The sequence below is a fragment of the Aulonocara sp. 'chitande type north' Nkhata Bay genome, linkage group LG17 (assembly GCF_057382095.1).
Source record: "Aulonocara sp. 'chitande type north' Nkhata Bay isolate Kocher_YH1m ecotype deep benthic linkage group LG17, A_spYH_male_GT1.1, whole genome shotgun sequence".
In the NCBI taxonomy this organism is placed as follows: domain Eukaryota; kingdom Metazoa; phylum Chordata; class Actinopteri; order Cichliformes; family Cichlidae; genus Aulonocara; species Aulonocara sp. 'chitande type north' Nkhata Bay.
Genome location: NC_141360.1, coordinates 23,796,669 through 23,818,352, shown reverse-complemented (window position 1 = coordinate 23,818,352; position 21,684 = coordinate 23,796,669). Strand labels below are relative to the sequence as shown.

At 39.7% G+C, this 21,684-nt stretch overlaps 3 protein-coding genes across 7 annotated transcripts; 2 read left to right on the top strand and 1 right to left on the bottom strand.

Moving 5' to 3' along the window:
- Positions 1-1,676: 1,676 nt before the first annotated feature.
- Positions 1,677-11,056, top strand: itih2 (inter-alpha-trypsin inhibitor heavy chain 2). 2 transcript variants are annotated; one of them, XM_086268573.1, is made up of 21 exons: positions 1,677-1,851; positions 2,343-2,369; positions 2,655-2,693; positions 3,728-3,900; positions 3,975-4,079; positions 4,163-4,325; positions 4,396-4,503; positions 4,988-5,116; positions 5,207-5,323; positions 5,471-5,639; positions 5,727-5,852; positions 6,489-6,670; positions 6,990-7,175; positions 7,296-7,435; positions 7,685-7,857; positions 8,048-8,191; positions 8,301-8,414; positions 9,034-9,223; positions 9,303-9,475; positions 10,448-10,559; positions 10,670-11,056. In XM_086268573.1, exons 1-21 carry the CDS (start codon positions 1,726-1,728, stop codon positions 10,815-10,817), a joined length of 2,844 nt encoding a protein of 947 aa, XP_086124699.1. In that variant the 5' UTR covers positions 1,677-1,725; the 3' UTR covers positions 10,818-11,056. The 2 variants fall into 2 exon arrangements, with proteins under 2 accessions (XP_086124699.1, XP_086124698.1); XM_086268572.1 differs by having other exon boundaries at positions 1,680-1,851; positions 2,337-2,369.
- kin (Kin17 DNA and RNA binding protein) lies at positions 10,935-15,788 on the bottom strand. 2 transcript variants are annotated; one of them, XR_015125623.1, is made up of 13 exons: positions 15,517-15,788; positions 15,329-15,423; positions 15,198-15,241; positions 14,980-15,102; positions 13,544-13,728; positions 13,412-13,460; positions 13,275-13,326; positions 13,066-13,198; positions 12,853-12,981; positions 12,660-12,759; positions 12,470-12,570; positions 11,997-12,120; positions 10,935-11,253 (listed from the first exon to the last, which is right to left on the bottom strand). XR_015125623.1 is itself a non-coding variant. In XM_086268574.1 (12 exons), exons 1-12 carry the CDS (start codon positions 15,628-15,630, stop codon positions 11,194-11,196), a joined length of 1,185 nt encoding a protein of 394 aa, XP_086124700.1. In that variant the 5' UTR covers positions 15,631-15,788; the 3' UTR covers positions 10,935-11,193. The 2 variants fall into 2 exon arrangements, 1 of the variants encoding a protein (XP_086124700.1); XM_086268574.1 differs by lacking the exon at positions 11,997-12,120.
- A 675-nt stretch (positions 15,789-16,463) lies between these two features.
- Positions 16,464-21,448, top strand: atp5f1c (ATP synthase F1 subunit gamma). Of its 3 annotated transcripts, XM_086269475.1 has the most exons (10): positions 16,464-16,586; positions 17,111-17,145; positions 17,923-18,054; positions 18,141-18,348; positions 19,018-19,161; positions 19,245-19,309; positions 19,388-19,543; positions 20,711-20,807; positions 21,107-21,133; positions 21,315-21,448. In XM_086269475.1, exons 1-9 carry the CDS (start codon positions 16,546-16,548, stop codon positions 21,111-21,113), a joined length of 885 nt encoding a protein of 294 aa, XP_086125601.1. In that variant the 5' UTR covers positions 16,464-16,545; the 3' UTR covers positions 21,114-21,133; positions 21,315-21,448. The 3 variants fall into 3 exon arrangements, with proteins under 3 accessions (XP_086125601.1, XP_086125602.1, XP_086125603.1); XM_086269476.1 differs by lacking the exon at positions 21,107-21,133; XM_086269477.1 differs by lacking the exons at positions 21,107-21,133; positions 21,315-21,448 and having other exon boundaries at positions 20,711-20,811.
- The last annotated feature ends 236 nt before the right edge of the window (positions 21,449-21,684 follow it).

Genomic DNA, 21,684 nt, shown 5'->3' with positions numbered 1-21,684 from the left:
GGTGTTTTCGGGAGGGAGCGCTTCATCTTCTAAATCTAAATCACTGCTGCAAATTCAGTTTGCAGGCATGTACATTGAGACTGGATGTGTACAAAAGTGTGAGTTAAATGTCTTCAGTAGTTTTGTTTGTATTGTAATATTCGCGTTGAACCTTGTAAAATACCTAAAATAATAAAATGTCAACTAAAACTATACATTTTTAAAACTAACCAGAAGCGACCAAAACCACTGTGAAATGAACTGAAAAGAAAAGTTTAGAGAATGTGTTCAAAGGTTCTGTGTGTGCGCTCATATTTCAGTGTTTTAAAGACACCGTTTCGAATTAGCGCTGGCAGATATAAAATATATTCTTCACCACTAGGTGGCAGAATTTTACTAGCAGTTGCTGTTGTTTATTAACTTTTCATCCAATCACGGTACAGAAGAATGTTCTTACAGCGACTACAGCTTTAAATAGTAATTACTGTGTACACAAAAGTACAGCACACCCTTTAACTACAGTCACCTCTTTAACTCAACACTTTATAAATCTTTTTATTCTGTTGATGGGTTTACTTTATTTTTTTAAGGTTTGAAACTATTTTAAACACAGGAATTTTTGGTAAAAGGAACATTTAAGGTAGAAAACACAAAACAGCACATCTGTCTTGACATGTTGAATAATTATCTGTGAAGCCGACAGATGCATTTTACATGCTTTATCACTTAGCATGACATTCCTTCACATTCCTTATAATTTAAAATACTTTATCACAATTACAGGACTAATCTCTGGCTTAAAAAAATTACAGTGCTTACACATTTATTTGACCCCCTGTCAGAAAACCAAGAGAACACAAATATTTTAGAAATCTGTCAAAAATGTGCTATAAATTTTAAAAAAAATTGTTTATTAGATACATAACAAACTGAATTCATGTATTTATACTTGTATCGAGCTGGCTGGACTTAAATGTCAATTTCTTCTGTTCAAGAATGAAACAAATGTAAAAACTGTAATTTGGTATCTTAATAAAATGTTTTAAAGAAGTAATTTACTACTTTTTTTTAAATAAATTTGAAAATTAATGGAAAACATTCATTATATGTAATCATTTAAAACATTGTGATTAAAGCGCTTACACATACTGGTTACATTACAGAAACATTAAAATAAAGATTTTGGTAATTACCAGTGCTGCATGTGTGGCATGAACCTTACATGGTGGTTTAATAAATTCGTTAAGTGCAGCACATTTTTACATAGTCTACTCACAGTATTTCCCTAAATGCTTAGTATGAGTGTATTAAGGAGGTCAAAAGTTTATCATGAAGCTGTCAGCAGTTGGGTTTACTTTGGGGCCATCTCGTGGCCAAGCCGAGACACTATTTGCCCTATTTGATTCAAGTCCTGAAAATGCTCATTTTGCAAAGCTGGCTTTCCAACAGAAACACATTAGAATGGTTCCTGGTTAGTTGTGCACCCTGATGTTCAGCTCTGAAGCGCCCTCTTTAACCTGTGAATGACTCAGACCTGTCCTTTTTATCCTGCTCATACTGCAGGCCGAGTTTCAAAGTTTCCTTCTGCAGTGTGGGTTACATGAAACACAACAAATATTGACTGGGGCTGATCACTTCAGTGGATTTTAACCTTCGGTCTTCAGCTCTGCTCCCCTGCAGGACTCTCTCTCTCTCTCTCTCTCTCCCACTGCTTTGTTTTGTATTGTGTGTTTTCCGTGTGAGGATATGTGCACACGAGCCCACAGACCTAGAAACATGAGGCATCTTCAGGTGTTACTTCTGGGGCTCCTGCTCCTTCATCAGGGCTGCTGCTTTGAGTTTGTGATAGACGGGGAATGGGAGGACGAGATGGTGAGTTGGGAGGTGTTAAAATAAACATTTACATATATATTCAAGCTTAAGCTTAAGTAAAACTGTGTTAGTAGTCTTGGCCTCATATTGAAGACACAATTTTTTACGCCTGTAATTTTAAGTGAATTTTATGCTTTTCATTGATGTTACAAGAGAGCCACTTGTGTTCCATGTAACAGCCAGTCTGCATAAAATATGTAAGATTAAATCTAAATCACTGTCTTGAAATTTGACCTGCAACAGGTCCAAATACAACAAATTACAAGCAGCTATTCCCTGAAATTCGTGCTTATTGTTATACTATCAAGAAAGATTCTTACATGTTTATATTTATTGTGGCTAAAATGAAAACAAACTAAAAGAAATCTTAAAATTAGAGGCAAATCAGAGTTTTTTGACCTCTGAAATGAGTCTAAATGACGTTAAATGACTGGAAAACATTTCCAAAGATCTTTTATTTACTTTCATTTTCTTTGTTCTGCTAGTCACAGATGCAGGATCATCGGGAGAGACATAAGGTGAGAGCATCTTTTCAAAAGTCGGACTTTTATTTTACCTGCACACTGCATAAAGAGTCTTGAAATGTGGGTTTGTCTTTCTCACTGATGTTGCAACGCTTGTATTCGGCAATCCATGGAATTCACATATTGATTCTTCAAAAATAAACAAAAGCTCAGCAAACAAAGCCACTCTGATCCAGTTTTAAATTCTACATCTGCTCAAATTTAATAACAGTTACTGATGCATGATCTCACCTCAGAGAGCACATTAAGATAGTCTGATCACTTGTGTGTGTATTTCAGAGAGCGATTTTGACCAGTGAGGAGCAGGAAGACTTTGAGGTATGACCCCTCGCTTGTTGTTCAAGCAGTCTCTACTGTGACAGAGTTTAACCTTATCTGATAATCAATACGCTGTTTGAAGAGATCCTCGTGACTGACAGGTTATTGACTTTGTTCACTGTAAATCCTGCTCTGCTTCCCTTTGCTGTCCCTGTTTCTCTGCTTTAGAAGCTAAATTAGCGGAAACGTTTTGTGAAGTCTGACTTTTCTTTCTGGATTTTCTTTTTTCTTATACCTTAAACAGCAGCAAAATACGTTAACAGGGAATAATTGATGTTAATGTCTCTCTACATGGGTGTTTCCAGGATTTGTGAGGCCATGGGGGCCGGGGTTTGGGAGGGGGACAATAATAGTCATGTGGGCTCGTGGGAAATCATGTATTACATTAAACAAAAATACACTGTGAAAAACTAGCTTCATTTAATAATCCGAGCCATTATCTAGTATTTGGGAGTTTTCAGACCCTTTCGTTAATTAAAACTGTAATACTGCAATACTTTCAAAACAATATGCATCATATTAATGAATGATGTAGCTTTGTACAATAATCACAGAAATGTTTAAAGGGGCTTCTTTATTTATCATATATACATGATGGAAGACAGTTTTTAGGGTGTTTTTAGGGTGCCGACACCCCATGGGTTAGACACATCCCTGCCTTTGAGCAAGTAATTTAAAAACAGAAAAAAAGCATTAAGATCAAATCCATGAACATTTAGGAAATATCTGATACTTTTGGGTCTTAAAGTAGAGACACTTAGGGATCAAATCTTACCCAAATATCTTTTATTAATAAAGAGAACTTTATTAAAGGCACTGTACTTGATTTATGTTGCTACAGAATGCAATGAGTTTGTGGTTTAAAGTATATAATATTAGAGAAAGACCTCTTATGAAAACTTGACTGTAGGAAAACTTGGTGAACAAAAGAAAACAAAGTTAAAAACGATCCTGATCAGAAAAGCTAAACATCTCTATGAAACGTGCGGGAAATTTCAAAATCTCGTTCAGATATTGCTTAATTCTCTGCACAGGCCATCCGTGGAGATGACATCACCGTCAGGAGCTACAAAGTGGAAAGCCGCATCACTTCACGGTTTTCCCACACCATCGTCAGGAGCTCTGTGGTCAATTCAGGCTCCACTCCCCAGAGCATTGCCTTCAACGTCCAGATCCCAAAACGAGCTTTCATCACCAACTTCACAATGTGAGCCCAGATTCACTCAGTGCAAGCAATCCAGTGAAAGGGGCAGATATAATTGAACCGTATATTCCCTTCAGGAATGTGAATGGGATAACGTTTGTGGGCTCAGTGAAGGAGAAGGCGGTGGCCAGGAACCTGTACGCTCAGGCCAGAGCGAGAAACAAGGCAGCCGGCATCATCAGGTGCAGGAGCAAAACAGCCTCTCGGTTTCATCTCCTTTGTGCAGCTTGTCAGTTAAACTCTTTTGTTTTTTTCTGCTTCACAGGACTAATTCCCAGGACATGGAGACCTTTAAAACAGAGGTCCATGTGCCCTCAGGCAGCAATATTGAATTTGAGCTGCACTACCAGGAGATGATGCACAGGAAGCTGAATCTTTACGAGCATACACTGCACCTGCAGCCAGGGAGGCTGGTGCCACAGCTCCAGGTGAGAAGGTCACAAATAATGTGGACGTGCACTTCACCTGGCGATCCTTTCTAATGCAGTGACATTTCAGGTGGACGTGTACATCTTTGAGCCACAAGGAATTGCAACAGTAAAGGCATCAAACACCTTTGGAGCACAATTTGCAGATCTAATTAAAGTAACGTCCACCAAAGACAAGGTAACACCAGAAATATGTGTATATGTGTAAAATATAAACCTTTACAATATAATAAGATTAGCTGTTTTGTTGTTATTATAACATTATTTTGTCTTCCTATTGTAATTATCAGTTTCTTAGTATCTTAATTTCTTCCTCTTTTTTGAATTTAAATAAATATCCATGAGATCGAAGTAACCCATGAGTACAGTGCCATAAAGCTGAAAATGTTTGTTTTACTTTTAATATATTAATTTATCTTTGATCTCATGGCAAACTTTTACGGAACCGTTTTTGTTAGAAAGCTATAAAACTAATTCTGAAAAAAATAAATACATTAAAAATAAATATATATAATTTATTTTAAATATCATTTTAACTGATAAATGTGATCCTGACTTAATTAAAAAATAAACTTTAGTAATATATATATATACAGACCTCCACTTACTAAGTAATAAACACTGAAAAAAATATTTTCCCCTTTTTTTCTTCTTGTCCTCAGGCTCACATTGTCTTCAAGCCCACCGTACAGCAACAGAAGCAGTGTGAAAACTGCACAGAAAGCGCTGTAGAAGGTGTCATTACTGTTTTATATGATGTGAACAGAGACAGCAATGCTGGGGAACTGCAGGTATCACACACTGAGCCTACAAGTATCATGTAAAAGACGATTTTATTGATACAGTCTTTTAGAAATGACAATCTCTTCATATTCCCGCAGGTCTCAGATGGCCACTTTGTTTACTTCTTTGCTCCGTCCAACCTCTCCCCTCTTCCAAAAAACATTGTGTTCGTCATTGATGTCAGCGGGTCCATGTGGGGGGTCAAAATGAAGCAAGTGAGCAACAGTTGTTTACTCTTTGGTCAACATTTGGTGCACTTTGGCTCCTTCTGCTCCATCTTCATACCTCTTCCATCTTTTGTAAAACACTGCAGCCCAGTGGCGGTTTTTCAGAATACATTTAAACCCAAGCTTCTCTCACAGACGGTGCAGGCCATGAAAGCTATTTTGGACGACCTGACCATCGATGACTACTTCAGCATCGTAGACTTTAACCATAATGTGCGCTGCTGGAGTGAGGGGCTTGTACCTGGCTCCTCCATTCAGATTGCAGATGCCAAGAGATACATTGAGAACATTAAACCCAATGGGGGTATGACACAATAATTATTATACTATTATCAAAAGGAGTGCTCGAATGACCATTCCCATGTTAATGTTTGGATTTTACTGACTGCAGGCACCAACATCAACGAGGCCCTACTGAGAGCTGTTCAGATGTTGGTGAGAGCGTCCAATCACAGGGTCATTGACCCTCGCTCCGTCTCCATGATCATTCTTGTGTCTGATGGAGACCCCACTGTTGGTAAGACTGCCTGATTCAGATAATTCCCATTAGCCATCTTGGACTTTTGGAGCCAGAAATGACCACACTTGGACAAAAGAATGCATCACTTTCAGCTAACCCTAGCAAGATGAGTTAGCAAGCTATTAGTGCTAATAAGATTTTTAAAAAAGCATCAGAAGATTTTCAAACCCCAAATTTGAAAGACAGATCTCTAGGATGATCTGTTGGTACAGTTAGCCACACAACAAACCATTTTACTGCACAGCAGCAACACAATAACAGTTAAAAGGCTCAGGCTAGTTGAGGTGAAGCTTTGCAGGCAGGTAGTAGCCTGTTTTGACTCCTAGTTGTCACTCAAAGAGGTCATGCCACAAATGGAGCCACCCCCAAATGGCTATTTAAAGAACTGCAGGTTTTGAAAATTCTGCATTTTTCAGCCCTTAATCTGACCAAAGACATATAAACTAGTCAGCCCTACTGCAGACAAGTTTGCATTTTCTTATCCAATATATGATATGTGGTTAAGAAGGCGTCATAGAAATACTGGTATAGTCTTTTAATACCAGGATTTTAGGTGTTGGTGATTCTAAAGCCTTTAATGTGGAGTAGAAGAAGTAGTTTTAGATGGAAACAGCTGATTCAAATTTTCTGCAGGTGAGATCAAACTCAGTGCAATCCAGAAGAATGTAAAGCGAGTGATGAGGGAGGAGTTTTCACTCTTCTCACTCGGCATCGGTTTCGACGTGGACTATGATTTCCTGGAACGTATTGCCATGGAGAACAGGGGCATGGCTCAGAGGATCTACGCCAACCACGACGCAGCAGAGCAGCTACGGGTACGGCAAGGAAACACAACAAAAAAACCCCATCCAACTCTGCATCACTTACATTCTTCCTCCAAATTTCCAATTTCCTAAAGTCCAAAGCATTCCTTTACTTCAAGCATCTAATCTTTAGGCATCATACTCCCACTTACTGGTAAACTATTTTCTGGGACTCAGTTTGGTAATGAAAAGGTGTGCCAATCACAGTACAAATAAAGAACAGATTTTTCCTGTAAGATAAAATCTACCTTTTTTGTTGGATGCAGAAAATGATGGCCCGTTTAACCATCAAAACTGTCGGTTATCACCTCCTTTTCTTCTCTCTCCACAGGCATTTTATAGCCAGGTTTCCTCTCCCCTGTTGAGGAAAATCACTGTTCAATTCCAAGCGGACTCAGTTGCAGAAGTCACTCAGAATCACTTTGATAAATTTTTCAGCGGCTCTGAGCTGGTGGTGGCTGGGAAGGTGCTGCCGTCTGAGAGCAACACGCTGACCAGCCTCACCACGGGGTCTGCTGTAAGTGCAACACACCCAGTCATACACCTAACATGCTTACTTAAAAAATAGCCCGAGTAGTAAGGACATGAAGGAATGAAGCCTTACTACCAGTATCCCGTGGTACATTTCGTCCTGCAGGCACGTCTGGACATTATTTTGGAGACGGACGCCGACACCACAGAGCTGGACGCAGAGCTGGCCAAGCAGCAGCACTCTTTCACTGGCTTTGCCCGCCAGATGTGGGCTTACCTTACCATTAAACAGCTGATCAGTGAAAGGTGATGGCTGACCAGTTGCTTCATTTCTTTATACATAGGAGACATTTCTGGTTGATCATTATTGCCAAATCTCAGCTTGACATGGAAATATCATTTGGAATATAACACCAAGTAATGTCAGTGGCCCTCTAATACAAGCAGAGTCAAACCCCTGAAAGAAAACATGATTTCTATATAAATATCCTTGAAGACAACAGCAAATTTGTGGAATTGTCAGTATTTGACAGCTGCGGTGTGGCTCCCCTCCAGGTCTCTGGCTACAACAGCTGTCAAAAAGAGGAAGATCACCCAGCGGATTATGACTCTGGCTGTGGAGCATCAGTTTGTCACTCCGTTCACCGCTCTGCTAGTGGAGAGCGGGGACGCCACGGAGAGGTTGCTGGCTGACTCTCCAAAGGACCCCAAACATGGCTGCTGCTCAGGTGCATGGCAAACGGCAGCATGACACTAAACAAAACAGGTGCTACATGGCTGAGGAAGATGAGGAAGGGAAAGGATCCTAAAGCATTTAAAGCACATGTAGAATAAAAGGGCACAAAATGGGATCATACATATATGAATGAAATGCTGTACATGCAAAATATAATACTTTATTCTCTCACATGTTTACAGGAGGAGGATCAAGTGGTCCACCTCCTGTGGAAGTTCTTGTGTACCAGCCTCCACCCTGGGTCATGTCAACCCCAGCACCCTCAATGGGTGAGGTTTTGGAGGGTCCAAAAGAGGAGATCACTCTGCCGGAACGGGTTAACCTTGGTAATACAGGCTGTACACACTCTTACTAAGCATCATGAGTACCTTTCCAGCTGCAGTGTTCCCTGTGAACACGACATAGTGAGTAACCAGCTCAGTGCATCTCTTCCAGTGGATAACGACCCTCACTTCATCATCCATCTGCCCAGAAGTAACATGGACATCTGCTTCAACATTGACTCCAAACCCGGTCATATTCTTAACCTGCTTTCTGACAGTGGAACAGGTAGTAAATGTTCAAAGAAATATGTTTTGGTGTTTTGTTAATCATGACTATATCTACAGTTTACTACTGTAAACAACCATGACGACTTCTCTAAGTAATTTGCAGATCATAAGCTGTATAGAAAAGATTGAAGGAGCCAAAATGATATTGGTGGTTGGTTGGACTTCCATTTTTATGTCAGAATGGTAGCATTTTAGCAGTCACCATCTTGGTTTTCTGAAACTAGACAACACATGTGAGGACCCAGAGAACCAGAGGACACTAACCACTCTCTAGTAGCCATTATAATTCACAAACAACAGCATACCGCAATAGGCTAAATAAGATAAATCCCTAGACTCATTAGGAAAATGCTTTCTGAGGAATTAAAAGGAAGAGGAAAGGTAATTTTGTCAGAGGCTTCCTCACAATCTGACTTATTTTTGTAACCAGAAAAGTCACCCCCTGCTGGTCAGTAGAAAAAAAATGAATAAAGCACTCCATCTTTTATGTACAGTTTATGTTGCAGACCTGAAGTGAATTTTAATTTATTCAATCTTTAGTCTATTAAATTCCAAATTTAACTGAATATTATGCGGCACAATAGTTCATAGATTAACCTCCCTCTCCTGTCCTTAAGGTGTAACTGTGAATGGTCAGTTAATTGGCTCTAAGAAAGTGAACAAACGCACCTACTTTGGCACCATCGGCATCTACTACCAGCCGGACGGAATCAGTGTGATTGTCAGTACTGATGGGATCACCATGACTGATGGCAGAAACAACCACTCCTTCACCTGGGGGTCTACAGCTGAAATAAGACAGGATGGGTAGCTGACTTACCTTTAATTGCTGTTTCTACCTTGCTGTCAGATCCTTTGGGCTAAAGTTGTTTTGTTTCTATTTCAGGATAAGGATTTCCATTGTAAAGAATTCTAATGTCATCATCACAATAAATAATAGTACCCAGGTGATGGTGTTGCTTCACCGTGTGTGGAAGAAACACCCTGTTAATGTTGACTTTCTTGGGATTTACATTCCCAATGAGAACCAGTATTCACCTCTAGTCCACGGACTCATAGGTAGGTCTAGGTGGAGTGAAACACACAGTATCCTCACAGTAATCAAACATTAATGTTGTCAAAATTGTTACGTTTAATAGAGAAGTAAAGCATGGCAGTGTTATAAGATACTAATCAAGGAGCTAGCAATGGCCCAGAGGTAAGATAATAAAAACAGCATGGGCCGCATGATCGAGCCTTGAGGAACCCCATGCAAATGTGGAACAGAAGAAGATGTAATTATTGATATAAATATTGAAGTGTTTGCCATACAATACAAAGTACAAAGAAGACCACTGAAGTTCAGTAAGCACAATTAAGACTGCTCAATTAAAAATCAGAGTCATGACTCTTTTGGTCAAAAGTGACATCCCAGTTATTTAACTACTTTTAAAACATCATGTTTTTGTTTGTTCAAAGTATTATTCGTGGTTGTTAGACTCAAACCAGGCAATTTTTTTCTAGTATTCAATCGTGGTGAGCTTGTATAAATTATAGCTTTAATATCCTGTACTTAGCTGACAGGAGTTTTAACCATTGTGGTTTTCTCCTGGTGTGGTCTATCTGCTTCAAGATTCAAGATGCTTCTCTGTACACGCTGGTTGTAACAAATGGTTATTTTATTTATCGTTGCCTTTTTAGCTTGAAGCAGTCTGGCCATTCTCCTCTAACTCAATGAATTTTTCTCCCAGAGAACTGGGTGACCATTCTCTGTAAACCTTAGAAATAGCTCTCTGGGAAAATCCCATCAGATTAGCAGTTTCTGAAATACTTAGACCAACCCATCAGGCACCAACCGCAACACTTAATCACATAAGGCCAGTCTCGTAAGGCCAATAATCTTGGCCTTGCGAGATGCAATAGTGCAAATGCATTTGAAGCAGAACTTTTCTTGCTCTCATATTGTCTTTTTGTGTTAATTCAGCTCATGTTTGAGCTTACAATATACTAAATATCAAAGATAGAGTTTAAGCTAAAAATGTGGTCCCACAGGGCAGTTTTCCATTGAGCCTGAGGTCATCTTATACGACATCCACAAAGGAGCTGACCCCCTAAAGAAGGAGGCCACTATGGAAGTGAAGGGCAACAAGCTGCTTGTCACCAGGTATGTCTTGAGCCACAAAAAAAAAGACAAAAACAAAAACAACAATAAAAAAAATGTTAATAAGAAACCTTCTTGTTAAAACTTTACATTCTTGTTTTTGTGTGTGTCAGGGGGTGGCAGAAGGACTACAGGCGTGATAAGAAGCGTGGCTCCAACGTCTACTGCTGGTTCATTCACAACAGTGGGAAGGGCTTCATTGACGGCCACTACTCACAATACATTGTCCCAAATCTAAGCAGCTTCCTCCACATGCCCTGAGAAGCCAGATCCACACTAAATTACCCTGTCCTGCTATTAATCCCCAGGGGTCAGTAGAGAAAATTAGAACCATATGAGTGAAGGGGAATGTCTTTTTTTCCATTGATGTGCAACTAAATTTATTAATCTTATTTTCCAGAGGACACCAGGAGTAACTTTTGTCAAATTTATTTTGAGAAAATATACATCTGAAATGTCAAAACTGACTCAAATACTAAATAAAAACAAACAAAAACAAACTGCTCAAAGTTCTTCTGGTTTGTTCAAGCAGGTGGAATATGGGACATACACAAGAGATTCCCGGGGAATAAACTCTGACACAGTAGAGTCCTTCAGCTAAAAAGCTACCTGAGGTTTAAACAGGAAGTATGCTTATTCAGGCCAGTTTTGAGAAATCCTCGTAGGCAATGTCCACTCTCTTTCCTTTCTGAGGTCCCTGAGGATGAAGAAGAAAAGACATTTGAATGGCTACAGCAGAACAGAACTTTGACAATACCTAAAACAAACCCAAAATATTAATCCTGAAAACAGGGAGCAATAATTTGGTCATAGTCGGACCTATTACAGCCTGACTAAATGTTTTTCCTTTCAATATATAATGAATACTGTGAAATTAGATTATTCCTAAACTGTTTGACACACCTTAAATCATTTAGCTGATCTTTTTTTATATTCGTGCATGTGCAGACTTTTTGATGGGCGGGGCTATGTAATTATGCACGGACTGATTTGCGCATTTACAACACAGAAGAAGTCCAAACATGGACGAACTAGTTTTCCCCCCCCCCAAAAAACAAACAAACAAACAAACAAAAAAAAAACACCGTTAGCGTTAATGCGGCTTAAACATGGTCATCACGATTAAAATTTTTTAATGCTCTCAACCCATCTGGAGCGCAGAATGAAAAAAATTTGGACAAACTGCCGAAATGCGTTGACAGAGACATTTCAGGGATTTAGACTCAGTCTGCGCTCCAGATGGGTTAATTGTTAATCGCGTTAGTCGTGATGACGGCGCGTTAACGCTGACAGCACTAAAAAAATATATAAAGTCGCCAATTTAGGATTTCTTTGGCTTTAACCCCGATGAAAGAGGTAAACCTAAGGATGTAACCAAAGCGGTGTGCCACTTGTGCAGACGTATAGTGCGAGAAAAGTACTCAAACACGGCTAACTTGCATGAGCATGTACGTGTCCACCATCGGGCTGAGTAAGTTAGGCTATCACCAGCTTCTGCAGCTCCATCAACAAGCATTTGGGCGCACTCTGAAGAGGGTGCATTTGCTCACAGATGATGAGGGTGCTGTTAAAACAGCGCTAATATTTTGTTTCTGTTGACTGCTTCTATTAGCTCCATCATTATTAGCAAACTTACTAATTTTAATGGTTTAAACACTGTTTAATTCAGTGCCATCAGAAATGATTGCTTAAGAGAATTCTGCATTAAAAAATAAATTAAGCAATTTGTTATTCACAAAAGCTCTTTTTTTCTTTATAAACATAAGGACTCATATGTAATATTGATTGAACAAACAAAGCAATGTGAAGACTTTTGACTACAGAAGTACATTAACTTTTACAGACAAAACTATGTTTTAACATCACAGGGACTTCCTTTGGATGATTAAAAGCGGAAAGGTCAAAATACTTACAGAATCAAGAGTGAGTGCAGCGCTGAAATGTTTTTCATCAATGCCCTCTAGCAGAGCCTCCATATCTCTGTAAGGACCGTTCAGGATCAAAACTCGTTTACCTGCAGCAAGTTTGAGAACAGGTTTACTACCAGAACAATTAACATTTCAAGAACGGTTTTTCTGTGATTTATAGAGCTGTGATTTATACCTGGGGCAGGTATAACTGTCTCTAAGTGATTCTGGTCCAGTTTCAGTTTGTCTCCAGAGTCGATCATTTTTACCACTGCGGTGTATTTGTCTCGTACCTCCTATGAATGAAAAGGATCCGCAGATGTAAGCACCACAGACCTTTAAAGTTTACACACTGCAACCCAAATTTAAATCTAAAGAAAATACTTTACCATGATGACAGCCTTCTTTTTGTGGTATTTCTCCCCCAGTCTTTTGGTGATTACTTTTACTATAATATTGGGCTGCAGCCAGTCATCAGTTCTCACCGGCTGCTGCTGCTGTTGTTTTTTCTTCTCCATCTGTGCAAAAAGGAATCACATACCTGATCAATGAACCTGGCTGCAGTTAACCGAAGACAATGCAAACAAAACAAGAATCACAACCTCTATGATCTCCTCCAAAGCTGATTTCTTCTTCTTTTCCCCTCCTCTGAAGTCTGAGCTGGAGTCTTTCCTTTTTACTGAGGTCGAAGACGAAGATGATGCTGCTTTAAGCGCACTAGCACCCAGAACCGAACTAAAGGAGGACAGGAGCACTCAGTTAGAGGCTGAAGTATTTTACATTAATGTATCTTACACAGAGACCTCTGTACCTTGATTTGGAGGGGCCAGCGACAGAAGAACAGGCACCCAAGTTGAAAGCAACTGTAAGACAGAAATAAGTAAGGGTGAGGGGGAAAAAAAACAACTTTCTAGCAAATGTATTAAGAAAATAAGAAAAAACACAAACCTTTTTCTTCCTCACTCTCCCGTTTGAGCTCTGTGTAGACTGGAGTTTCCTGTAGAATAAAACCACCTTGATTATAAAGAGCTGAACCAGCAAATACAGTACGAGGCTTGGGTCTGCCCTGTTGGTACTCACATCAGTGCCTTTGCCTTCACGGCCTTTGCGGACCTGCTCCTCGATCATTCTGGCACTCCTCTCCTCGTCGTCAAGCTCCTGTTTCTTCTTTCTCGCCTGCTCCTCTTGGCGTCGGATGGTCTCTGGGTCGCGGTCGATGTACTGGATGTACCAGCCTTTGGGGGTTTCATCAACTTTGCAAAAACCTGTTGACGATTTCAAACAAGGTTAAAGTACCATTATATTCCTTTGCATTAACTGCAAAAAGGTTACATCTAGATGAGAGACCTGTCAATTTACCAGTCAGTGATTTGTAATGCCTCATCAATCTACATATACATAATGGACATCAATTTCCAATTCAATTTAATTGTGTATCTAAATAGCACCAAATCACAACAGCAGTTTTCTCAAGGTGCTTTATATTGTAAAGACCCTACAATAATACAAAGAAAAGAGTTTTTCAGGTTTTTCACTCCTTAAAAATTGTCAATTTTTTTTGCCCAAGCTGTGGAAGCAGGTGGTTTGATGAAAGGTAAAAATACTGACTCTAAGTGAAAACTACTCATTACTGATTTCACCTAGTTTTCACCACAGCTGAATCTTCTTCCTCTCCCTTTAAGGGTTGCCACAGCAGATCATCTGCCTCCGTGTCACCTTATCCTTAGCATCCTCCTCTGCATGTCTTCCTTGATTATTTTTTTTCCTCTTGCTTGTCAGCTCCATCTCTAACATCCTTTGTCTAGTACATCCACTGCCCCTCCTGTGCACATGTCCAAACCATCCCAGCATTGCCTCTCTAACTTTGCCCCCAAACTGCTCAACCTGAGCCGTTCCTCTGATAAACTCAGTTATAATCCTGTCCCTCATGGTCACTCAGAATTAAAATCTTAACATCTTCAATTCTGCCGCCTCCAGCTCTCTAGCAGGCCTCACTCCATTTGGTAAACCTTCTCTTTCACTTGCTGTGTTCCTTCTATCACAAATCATCTCTGACACTCATCTGCAGCCACTCCACCCTGCCTACGATGTCTTTTTCACCTTACCCGTGCTCCGTCTGTAGCTGTGGATTTCAACTCATCTATCTTTGCTACTTCTGCAACTTCCCCTTGTTACCAGCATTTCAGTTAAAAGAAACACCATCAGTAGCCCGTAGCTGTCCAATCAACAAGCCCAACACACTATTTTGTTAACTGGTCATTTAAATGTGTTCTTTTACAATAAAACATTGCATAAATGATTGATTAGATGTGGTTTGTAGTTGAAAGCGAAGCTGCTCAATATATAAACACCCACCTAATTTCACCCTGCTGAAAACTACTCACAAAAACACTTAGGCTGTGATCAAAACACTTTTACTACAGAAGAAAAACACAAGAGTGCATTTCCACAGACCATATTTATTCTTTTCGTAGGTTTCAGACCACCCTGTAGTTCAGTGTTTCACACCAGCTTACCCTCTCTGCCCAGCCACTTGGTGAAGTCGGTCAGAGTCTCCCACTGCGTGGAGTTCATATGGATGTGCTCCCGGTGACTGATGTACTCATTGTAGACGATGTTGTTGTGTACTCGCTTGGTCCCTGTGGATGAGAAAGGAGCAACAAACATTCTTATAACTGACTACAGACAGCTGCTGCTGCAGAAACATCTGGATGACTAGCAAACCCCATCTCACCAAATCGTCTCCTGAGCAGCTCCAGGAAGTCACTTTTGAATTCACTGGGAGAAAAGCAACAAGAATAAAGGCTTATGATCTTTTTCATTAAATCACAAACGTGACGGAAGAAGAAACATGACGTAACTCACTCTGAGAAGTAGTCCATGAACTTGGTGGGGTTCTCAGAGGCCAGCAGTAGCTGCCTCTGGTGGGACTCGGACATGCAGTGACACTTAAATCCGTTCTGTCACCAACAAAAACACAGTTTAGAGATTAAAATCCTTTAGAAGTACAACGAATACACCTAAAAAAAAGACCCATTTAATGAACATCTTACCTCGTCCCTGCATTGTTTCTGACACATCTGGCAATACCATCTCAACTTCTGTAGACCTTTGGCTTTTATTCGGTTGCTTATCGCTTTGGGTGAAAGAAAATCCGCTTTTCCCATTATGACTAGTTAACTTTAACACGAAACACTTTAGAAAATGATTAAAAAAAAAAGGTTTTTCCTCGAAAAGCTGCTCAAACGAGCGCTCGCTGCTAGGGTAAACAGTTTCCGCGTGTGCTTCTACGTCATACCCTCGCGAATAAACGAAAAAACTCGCGATACTCTTGCTGCGCGTTTGTGCTCCTCATAAAGATTGTGTTTTCTGGAATTTTCTTGTACATAACGTTCCGGAAAACACATTCACAAAATGTTTTAACTGTTTTAACATTTAACTAATGTTTCTGCGTTTCATTTAATTGTCCTACAAGAAAAAACGAGTAAAAGATTATTTAAAAGTCTTTTCTTTTGCTAAATAAGAAGAAAAACTCGAAACAAACCAACAAAAAAAGAAAAAAGAAAAAAGATGTTTCTAGCTAATATAATAAAATCTTAATTATAGCCCAAGCAAATATTTTGTGGAATTCAATATTTTTCAGTAATTTATTTTTATTTAAACTACATGTAAAAGATAAACTACAAAAGGAAGATGTATGTATGGTTGTGTATGCTACATGGGAACAGATGACTCTTCAGGAGTACTTCATTAACGGTAAGAATTTTGACAGTAAGTCGAGAATTTTCTTTAATTTGTTTTTCCTGGGAAAAAGAGCAGAAGTCTTTTCAGCTGGTAAAAGGGGACATTTACATTTCGTGAGAGACTGTATTGTAAAAAAAAAAGACGTTAAATAGCGTAAACACATGCTGGATAAATTACTGCGATAATGTACAATAATTGATTTAACTTTTGGAAAATTGTCGAAGGATGGAACAGATTAGCTTTATCTTGACGCGTGTCCGTGAAGGCATCAATTCGTCCATTTTGCTTTTGACTTGCGCCTGCGCAGTCCTGCTTGTCTGACCTTCATAGGACTAACCATGTTCGCCAGGAGCAGCGCTTTGGTGTTCTCCCCACAATGGTAAAGTGAATAATTTTCTTATACTTTCTCCGCTGCCTTAAATGCAGTATTTTATAAGTTTACTTCAAGTAGATATGCAGCGGGAGTAAGTGTGTGACGTGTAGACTGCACCGTTTGCAGTTATTGAATACAAGGGCGCGCTATCTTGCAGGCCGCGGCTAATGAATGACAGCGCTGCCAATGGACACGTTCAGCCGGCTAGCCGTTAATGCTAACTGAGCTGACGTTTTTCAATATGAGGGGAAAGGGGAAATATTATCAGTGCCCCTGGATGATTTATCTTACTGCATTATCTAACACAGCACAAGAACAGCTAGAGTGAACTGTCACAGCTTTCTCCGTGTAGTTAGCCACCAAGCTAAAGGATGAGGGCTCTCCTTCAGGATTAGCAAACAGCTAAATCTATATCAAAGGTTCATTTAACATGAGTCTGTGCTGTAAAGTGGTGTTTTTGCTGTTTAGGATGTATTTGGATATTGATGAAGCTTGTCGGTTAAGCTCACATACACCCTTTCTGTTCACAGGGGGCAGGTCAGGAACATGGCTACCTTGAAGGACAGTAAGTACTTTGTATACTACTCTGATAGAAACATAACACATCTCGGATACAAAATCTGAATGGTCTCACACAAAATCTTTAATATTCCCTTTAATAAAGCTGCAAACATTTACTGGGTGTCACTTGATACCAGAACAAAGCATAATATATATTCTTTTTTTATTAAGCTAATGCAAAGGCTAGCAGGCAGTCTCGGGTTATCTCAGTCCATCTATTTCAGCCCTGATATCTTAGCATTTGGTTAACTGCTGATATGAAGTACCCGTGACACGAGTGTTAAATTCATTAGCAGTATATATTATGTGTAATCAGTGTTTTGTTTTGTTTTTTAATTTTCCATAGCAAAATGGAAAAAGGAATAGACAAGTTAAATGTAATTAATATTAGCTCTTTAATTTGATTAATATCCTCATGAACATCAGTTCATGAGGATATTGCATAAATTCTAATTCAAGCTGAATATGAGTCTCTAATGGAGACATTTAACAACTGTTAAACCTAATTTGAACTTGTACTTGCATAGTACCTTTCTACCCTTAGCCATAGGTGCTGTGATGAGAACATCAGAAAGTAGTGAATAATGAAAGAGGAAAAAGGGAAATTAAAAAAAAAAAGACTAACAGCTGCTAAAGTGAATTACAATTATTTTGCTGAATTTTAGTTTTGTGAATAATAGAATTAAAGTGTTTTTGCAGGTTCGCCAATAATAAAGGGATGGATACCTCTTTTCTTAGTGTGTGAAATTGCATTCAGTTGTCATTTCTTTTCTCCCTCTAGTTACCATTCGGTTGAAATCCATCAAAAACATCCAGAAAATCACAAAGTCCATGAAAATGGTCGCCGCTGCCAAGTATGCTCGTGCTGAGAGGCAGCTGAAACCAGCACGTGTCTATGGCACCGGTTCTCTGGGTATGTACATCTCACTGTCACGTTGACTGAAGCTTAATATTGATTCCAATTCAGTTGATGATTGAAGGTTTTACTGCTTTCTTCAGCCCTGTATGAGAAGGCTGACATCAAAGCCCCGGAGGAGAAAGCCGCCAAGCACGTGATCATTGGTGTGACTTCCGACCGTGGGCTCTGTGGCGCCATCCACTCCGGTGTGGCAAAGACCATCAAGAGTGAGATCGCCAACCTAACCGGCGCTGGCAAGGAGGTGATGGTGATCAATGTGGGAGACAAGCTCAAGGCTCTGCTGCACAGGTGTGTTCAAGGTTTTCATCATTATATCATTTTATCAGTGTAATGATCATCATCTTCATCATCTCACTGTGAAAGGATGTGAATGTAGTCTAGTGTTTGGCTTCACTCAGCAGGTATTTAGGGATATTTAGCTTTTTTCTTTTCTTTTTTTTTTCTGTCCTTTATGCTATGTGAATATTGGTTATTTTATTCCATGGAAGGTGTATTAAAGTAATATTTAGGCTACCTCAATGTTTTGTTTTTAATTCCTTTTTGGGGGGGTTGAGGGTATAATTTTATCTCGCACAGGAGCTGTTTGTCTGCTGTTACTTTACTGGGTTGATTTGTATTATTGTGTGACCTTGATATTTTAATGTGTTAATTCATGCATTGAAACTCAAAGGTCACAGAAACAGAACTGCAGCTCCAGTTTTCTGTGAAATGTAATTCTGTTTTTTGCAGTGGAGTCTGGCTTTAAGAAGGCTGCTTCTTTCCTCTGAGCTTTGACTCTTGTCACATGCACAGTTATGACACAAAGTTAACGTAAACCTTCAAACTCTGGATTGGAGGCGTGTCTCCTTCCATCCATACTGTAGGACAGCTTTGATGGCAAGCTCAAGCTGAGGACTGAGGATCTAGTCTAAGACTGATTACTGAGCTCTGATCACGACGACTCTTGTTCTGCCTTAGAACTCATGGAAAACACATCATGTTGAACTGCAAGGAGATTGGCCGCAAGCCCCCCACCTTTGGTGACGCTTCAGTCATTGCCGCTGAGCTCCTCAACTCCGGATATGAGTTTGACCAGGGTTCAGTCATCTTCAATAGATTCAGGTACAAACAGGCTTTGAGGTTTCACTGTTTTCCTTCTGTTTTATTATCCAGATCAAAGCTAACCGACCCTCCCTGTCATGCAGGTCTGTTATCTCCTACAAGACGGACCAGAAGCCCATTTATTCCATAGACACAGTTGCTAACTCAGGTAGCACCAGTTGTTTTGTTAAATCCGTTTAACACGGAGCCATCAGAGATGTTGATCATCTCTCTTCTCCCTCAACAGAGAGCATGGGCATCTATGATGACATTGATGCTGATGTGTTAAGGAACTACCAGGAGTTCACTCTGGTCAACATCATCTACCTGGCCCTGAGAGAGTCGTCCACCAGCGAGCAGAGCGCCAGGATGACTGCTATGGACAGCGCCAGCAACAACGCCTGTAAGAATCTGAACTTCCTGCCAAACGTGCAGTCTTTTATTGTTTTCTTCTAGAAGTCAGAGTGCTGCTGATACTATTTCTCATTTTAAAAGATGCACTGATGTTAGAATATTTCTTTAACAGTTATCATCCAACAGCTATGTCGCCTTTGGAAACAACATCTAAATATATAAGCAGTAGCTAGCATAGCAGCTAATATGAGATGTTTCATAACACTGTCATGAGAAAGCTTAAGTGTTTAAAGACCGATAAGGTGGTCATAGCAGTTTATGGAAAGTTACTTATAGCATAAGTGCTGAGTATTTCTGGGTTTAGCATTTCAAATGGGTTTAATTCAAATTAACTTAAAATTAACGGGAAATAGCCTTCATTTACAGTATAACACCAGCATTATCTATAGATGCAAGTAATTAAAGATGCATAACAAAAAGGAACCCAAATAAAATGACAAATTGCATAAGAGGTTCGAAGGGAAATTAAAAATGGTTCATCCATGGTTCATCCAAGCTCAAGCAGGCTTGAGGGACTTCCTTGGTTGCTCTTCCAGTTTCAGCCTGCTAACAAGGGCACTTTTAGGTCTTTAGATTCATGTCATTGCTAAAGGAGTTGTTTTTGTCAAATCAATTAAGTTGACACCTCTTGGATCTTGGTAGACATTGAAATGGGGCATGTTATAGACAAATGTAAGCAGATTTGGTATGTTAATAATTATTAATGGTAACAGAATCCAAAGTCATGATGACTGGGTTTTTATCCCTCAGTTGTAAAAGGCTGATGGGGTATTATCGCAACCCTGCCGGGTGGGTGGGTGGATGGTATAGACACGAAAGTTTGTGAATACGATGACTCAAGAAGGAAGTCGCCTTAGATTTTAAAATTCTTGCATCTACATCAACTAAGGGGTGATGGCTTTTCAAATTGATACCATAGGTGCATCTAATAGGAGGCTGATGGGCAGCAGTGGTGGCTGCCAGTGTTTCTTCTTTAAAATGCTCTTAAAGGCTTCAAACAATGACGAATAGAAAACAAGCTGAGAGGAGTTGGAGGCGATGGGTTTCTATAACTGTAACGTGTTATGATTTAGTTTGTGCTGAGTCATGCTTTTAATCCTTCCACCATAAAGATTTAAATTTGACCGTGACTGATTTTTCTCTCCCTTCGCTTCAGCTGAGATGATTGACAAGCTGACCCTCACCTTCAACCGTACCAGACAGGCCGTCATTACCAAGGAGCTCATTGAGATCATCTCTGGAGCCGCTGCTTTGTAAGTTTTAACCACGTCTTCAATTTTCTCTCCCACTTTTCTATCTTCCTCCATCCATTTACAATTTTTCCTGTGACTCATCCCTTCATTATGATCCTCATTCACTCTAACTTCCCTTCACTCTTAACTTTCTGACCTCGGAAACCCCCCCCCCCCCCCCCCCTTTTTTTTTTTTCTCCTCCCAAAAGATTCCCACTTAGCTATGCATGTCTTTAAATTCCCAAAAGCTGTCAGATTCTTTCATGACTAATTCTCCTCTCCGACCTAATCTACTCCTCCTCAACCTCTGCTGAACTCAGGAACTGAGGCTGGTCTTAACAGAGGAGGTAACAGTGGTAGACTGTAATGTAAAGAGCCCCACTGGGCTAGTGTAATGAAAACTAGCTGTGGAAGGGTCCTAAGTTCTAGTAAAGTAGACTAGAAATTTGACCGAGTAGTTTTCAGAGTTGTGGATTTCATTTTTAAATGTTTGAAACTTGTTCCTAACCTTTGCTTTTCTTTTTGCAGATAAACTGGTGGGATCTTCATTTCCATTATCTCTTCAAAGTACTTCAGACATGTTATTGTCCAGAGTCTAATGAACATTTGCGCTTGTATTTGTAAAATATATGGAGAAAATAAAGCTCTTACACAGAACGTCACCCTTTCATCACTTCCTGTATCTGTTTTTCCTCCAAATAAACTCTGATAGATGAGATGAATGTCGACGTGATACTCCAGTGAGATTTATTAAGTGGTTTTATAATGGCTTTGCTGTTTTCATGGAAATGCATTTGCTCAGTGGCTCCAGCTTGGCGTGCTTGTAATTCTTGAGATATTTCTGTACGAATATGCATTTGACCTCAATGCTTCTCTTATTATACCTTATCTTTATCAG

Coding starts and splice junctions, on each gene's coding strand:
- itih2 (XM_086268572.1), top strand. CDS start 1,726: ATGTGCACACGAGCCCACAGACCTAGAAACATGAGGCATCTTCAGGTG. Junction 5,117..5,206: donor GCAATGCTGGGGAACTGCAG/GTATCACACACT, acceptor ATATTCCCGCAG/GTCTCAGATGGCCACTTTGT. Junction 5,853..6,488: donor TGATGGAGACCCCACTGTTG/GTAAGACTGCCT, acceptor AATTTTCTGCAG/GTGAGATCAAACTCAGTGCA.
- kin (XM_086268574.1), bottom strand. CDS start 15,630: ATGGGAAAAGCGGATTTTCTTTCACCCAAAGCGATAAGCAACCGAATA. Junction 13,199..13,274: donor GCTGGCCCCTCCAAATCAAG/GTACAGAGGTCT, acceptor GTCCTCCTTTAG/TTCGGTTCTGGGTGCTAGTG. Junction 12,760..12,852: donor AAAAGAAGGCTGTCATCATG/GTAAAGTATTTT, acceptor TTTCATTCATAG/GAGGTACGAGACAAATACAC.
- atp5f1c (XM_086269475.1), top strand. CDS start 16,546: ATGTTCGCCAGGAGCAGCGCTTTGGTGTTCTCCCCACAATG. Junction 18,055..18,140: donor CTATGGCACCGGTTCTCTGG/GTATGTACATCT, acceptor TGCTTTCTTCAG/CCCTGTATGAGAAGGCTGAC. Junction 19,544..20,710: donor CAGCGCCAGCAACAACGCCT/GTAAGAATCTGA, acceptor CCTTCGCTTCAG/CTGAGATGATTGACAAGCTG.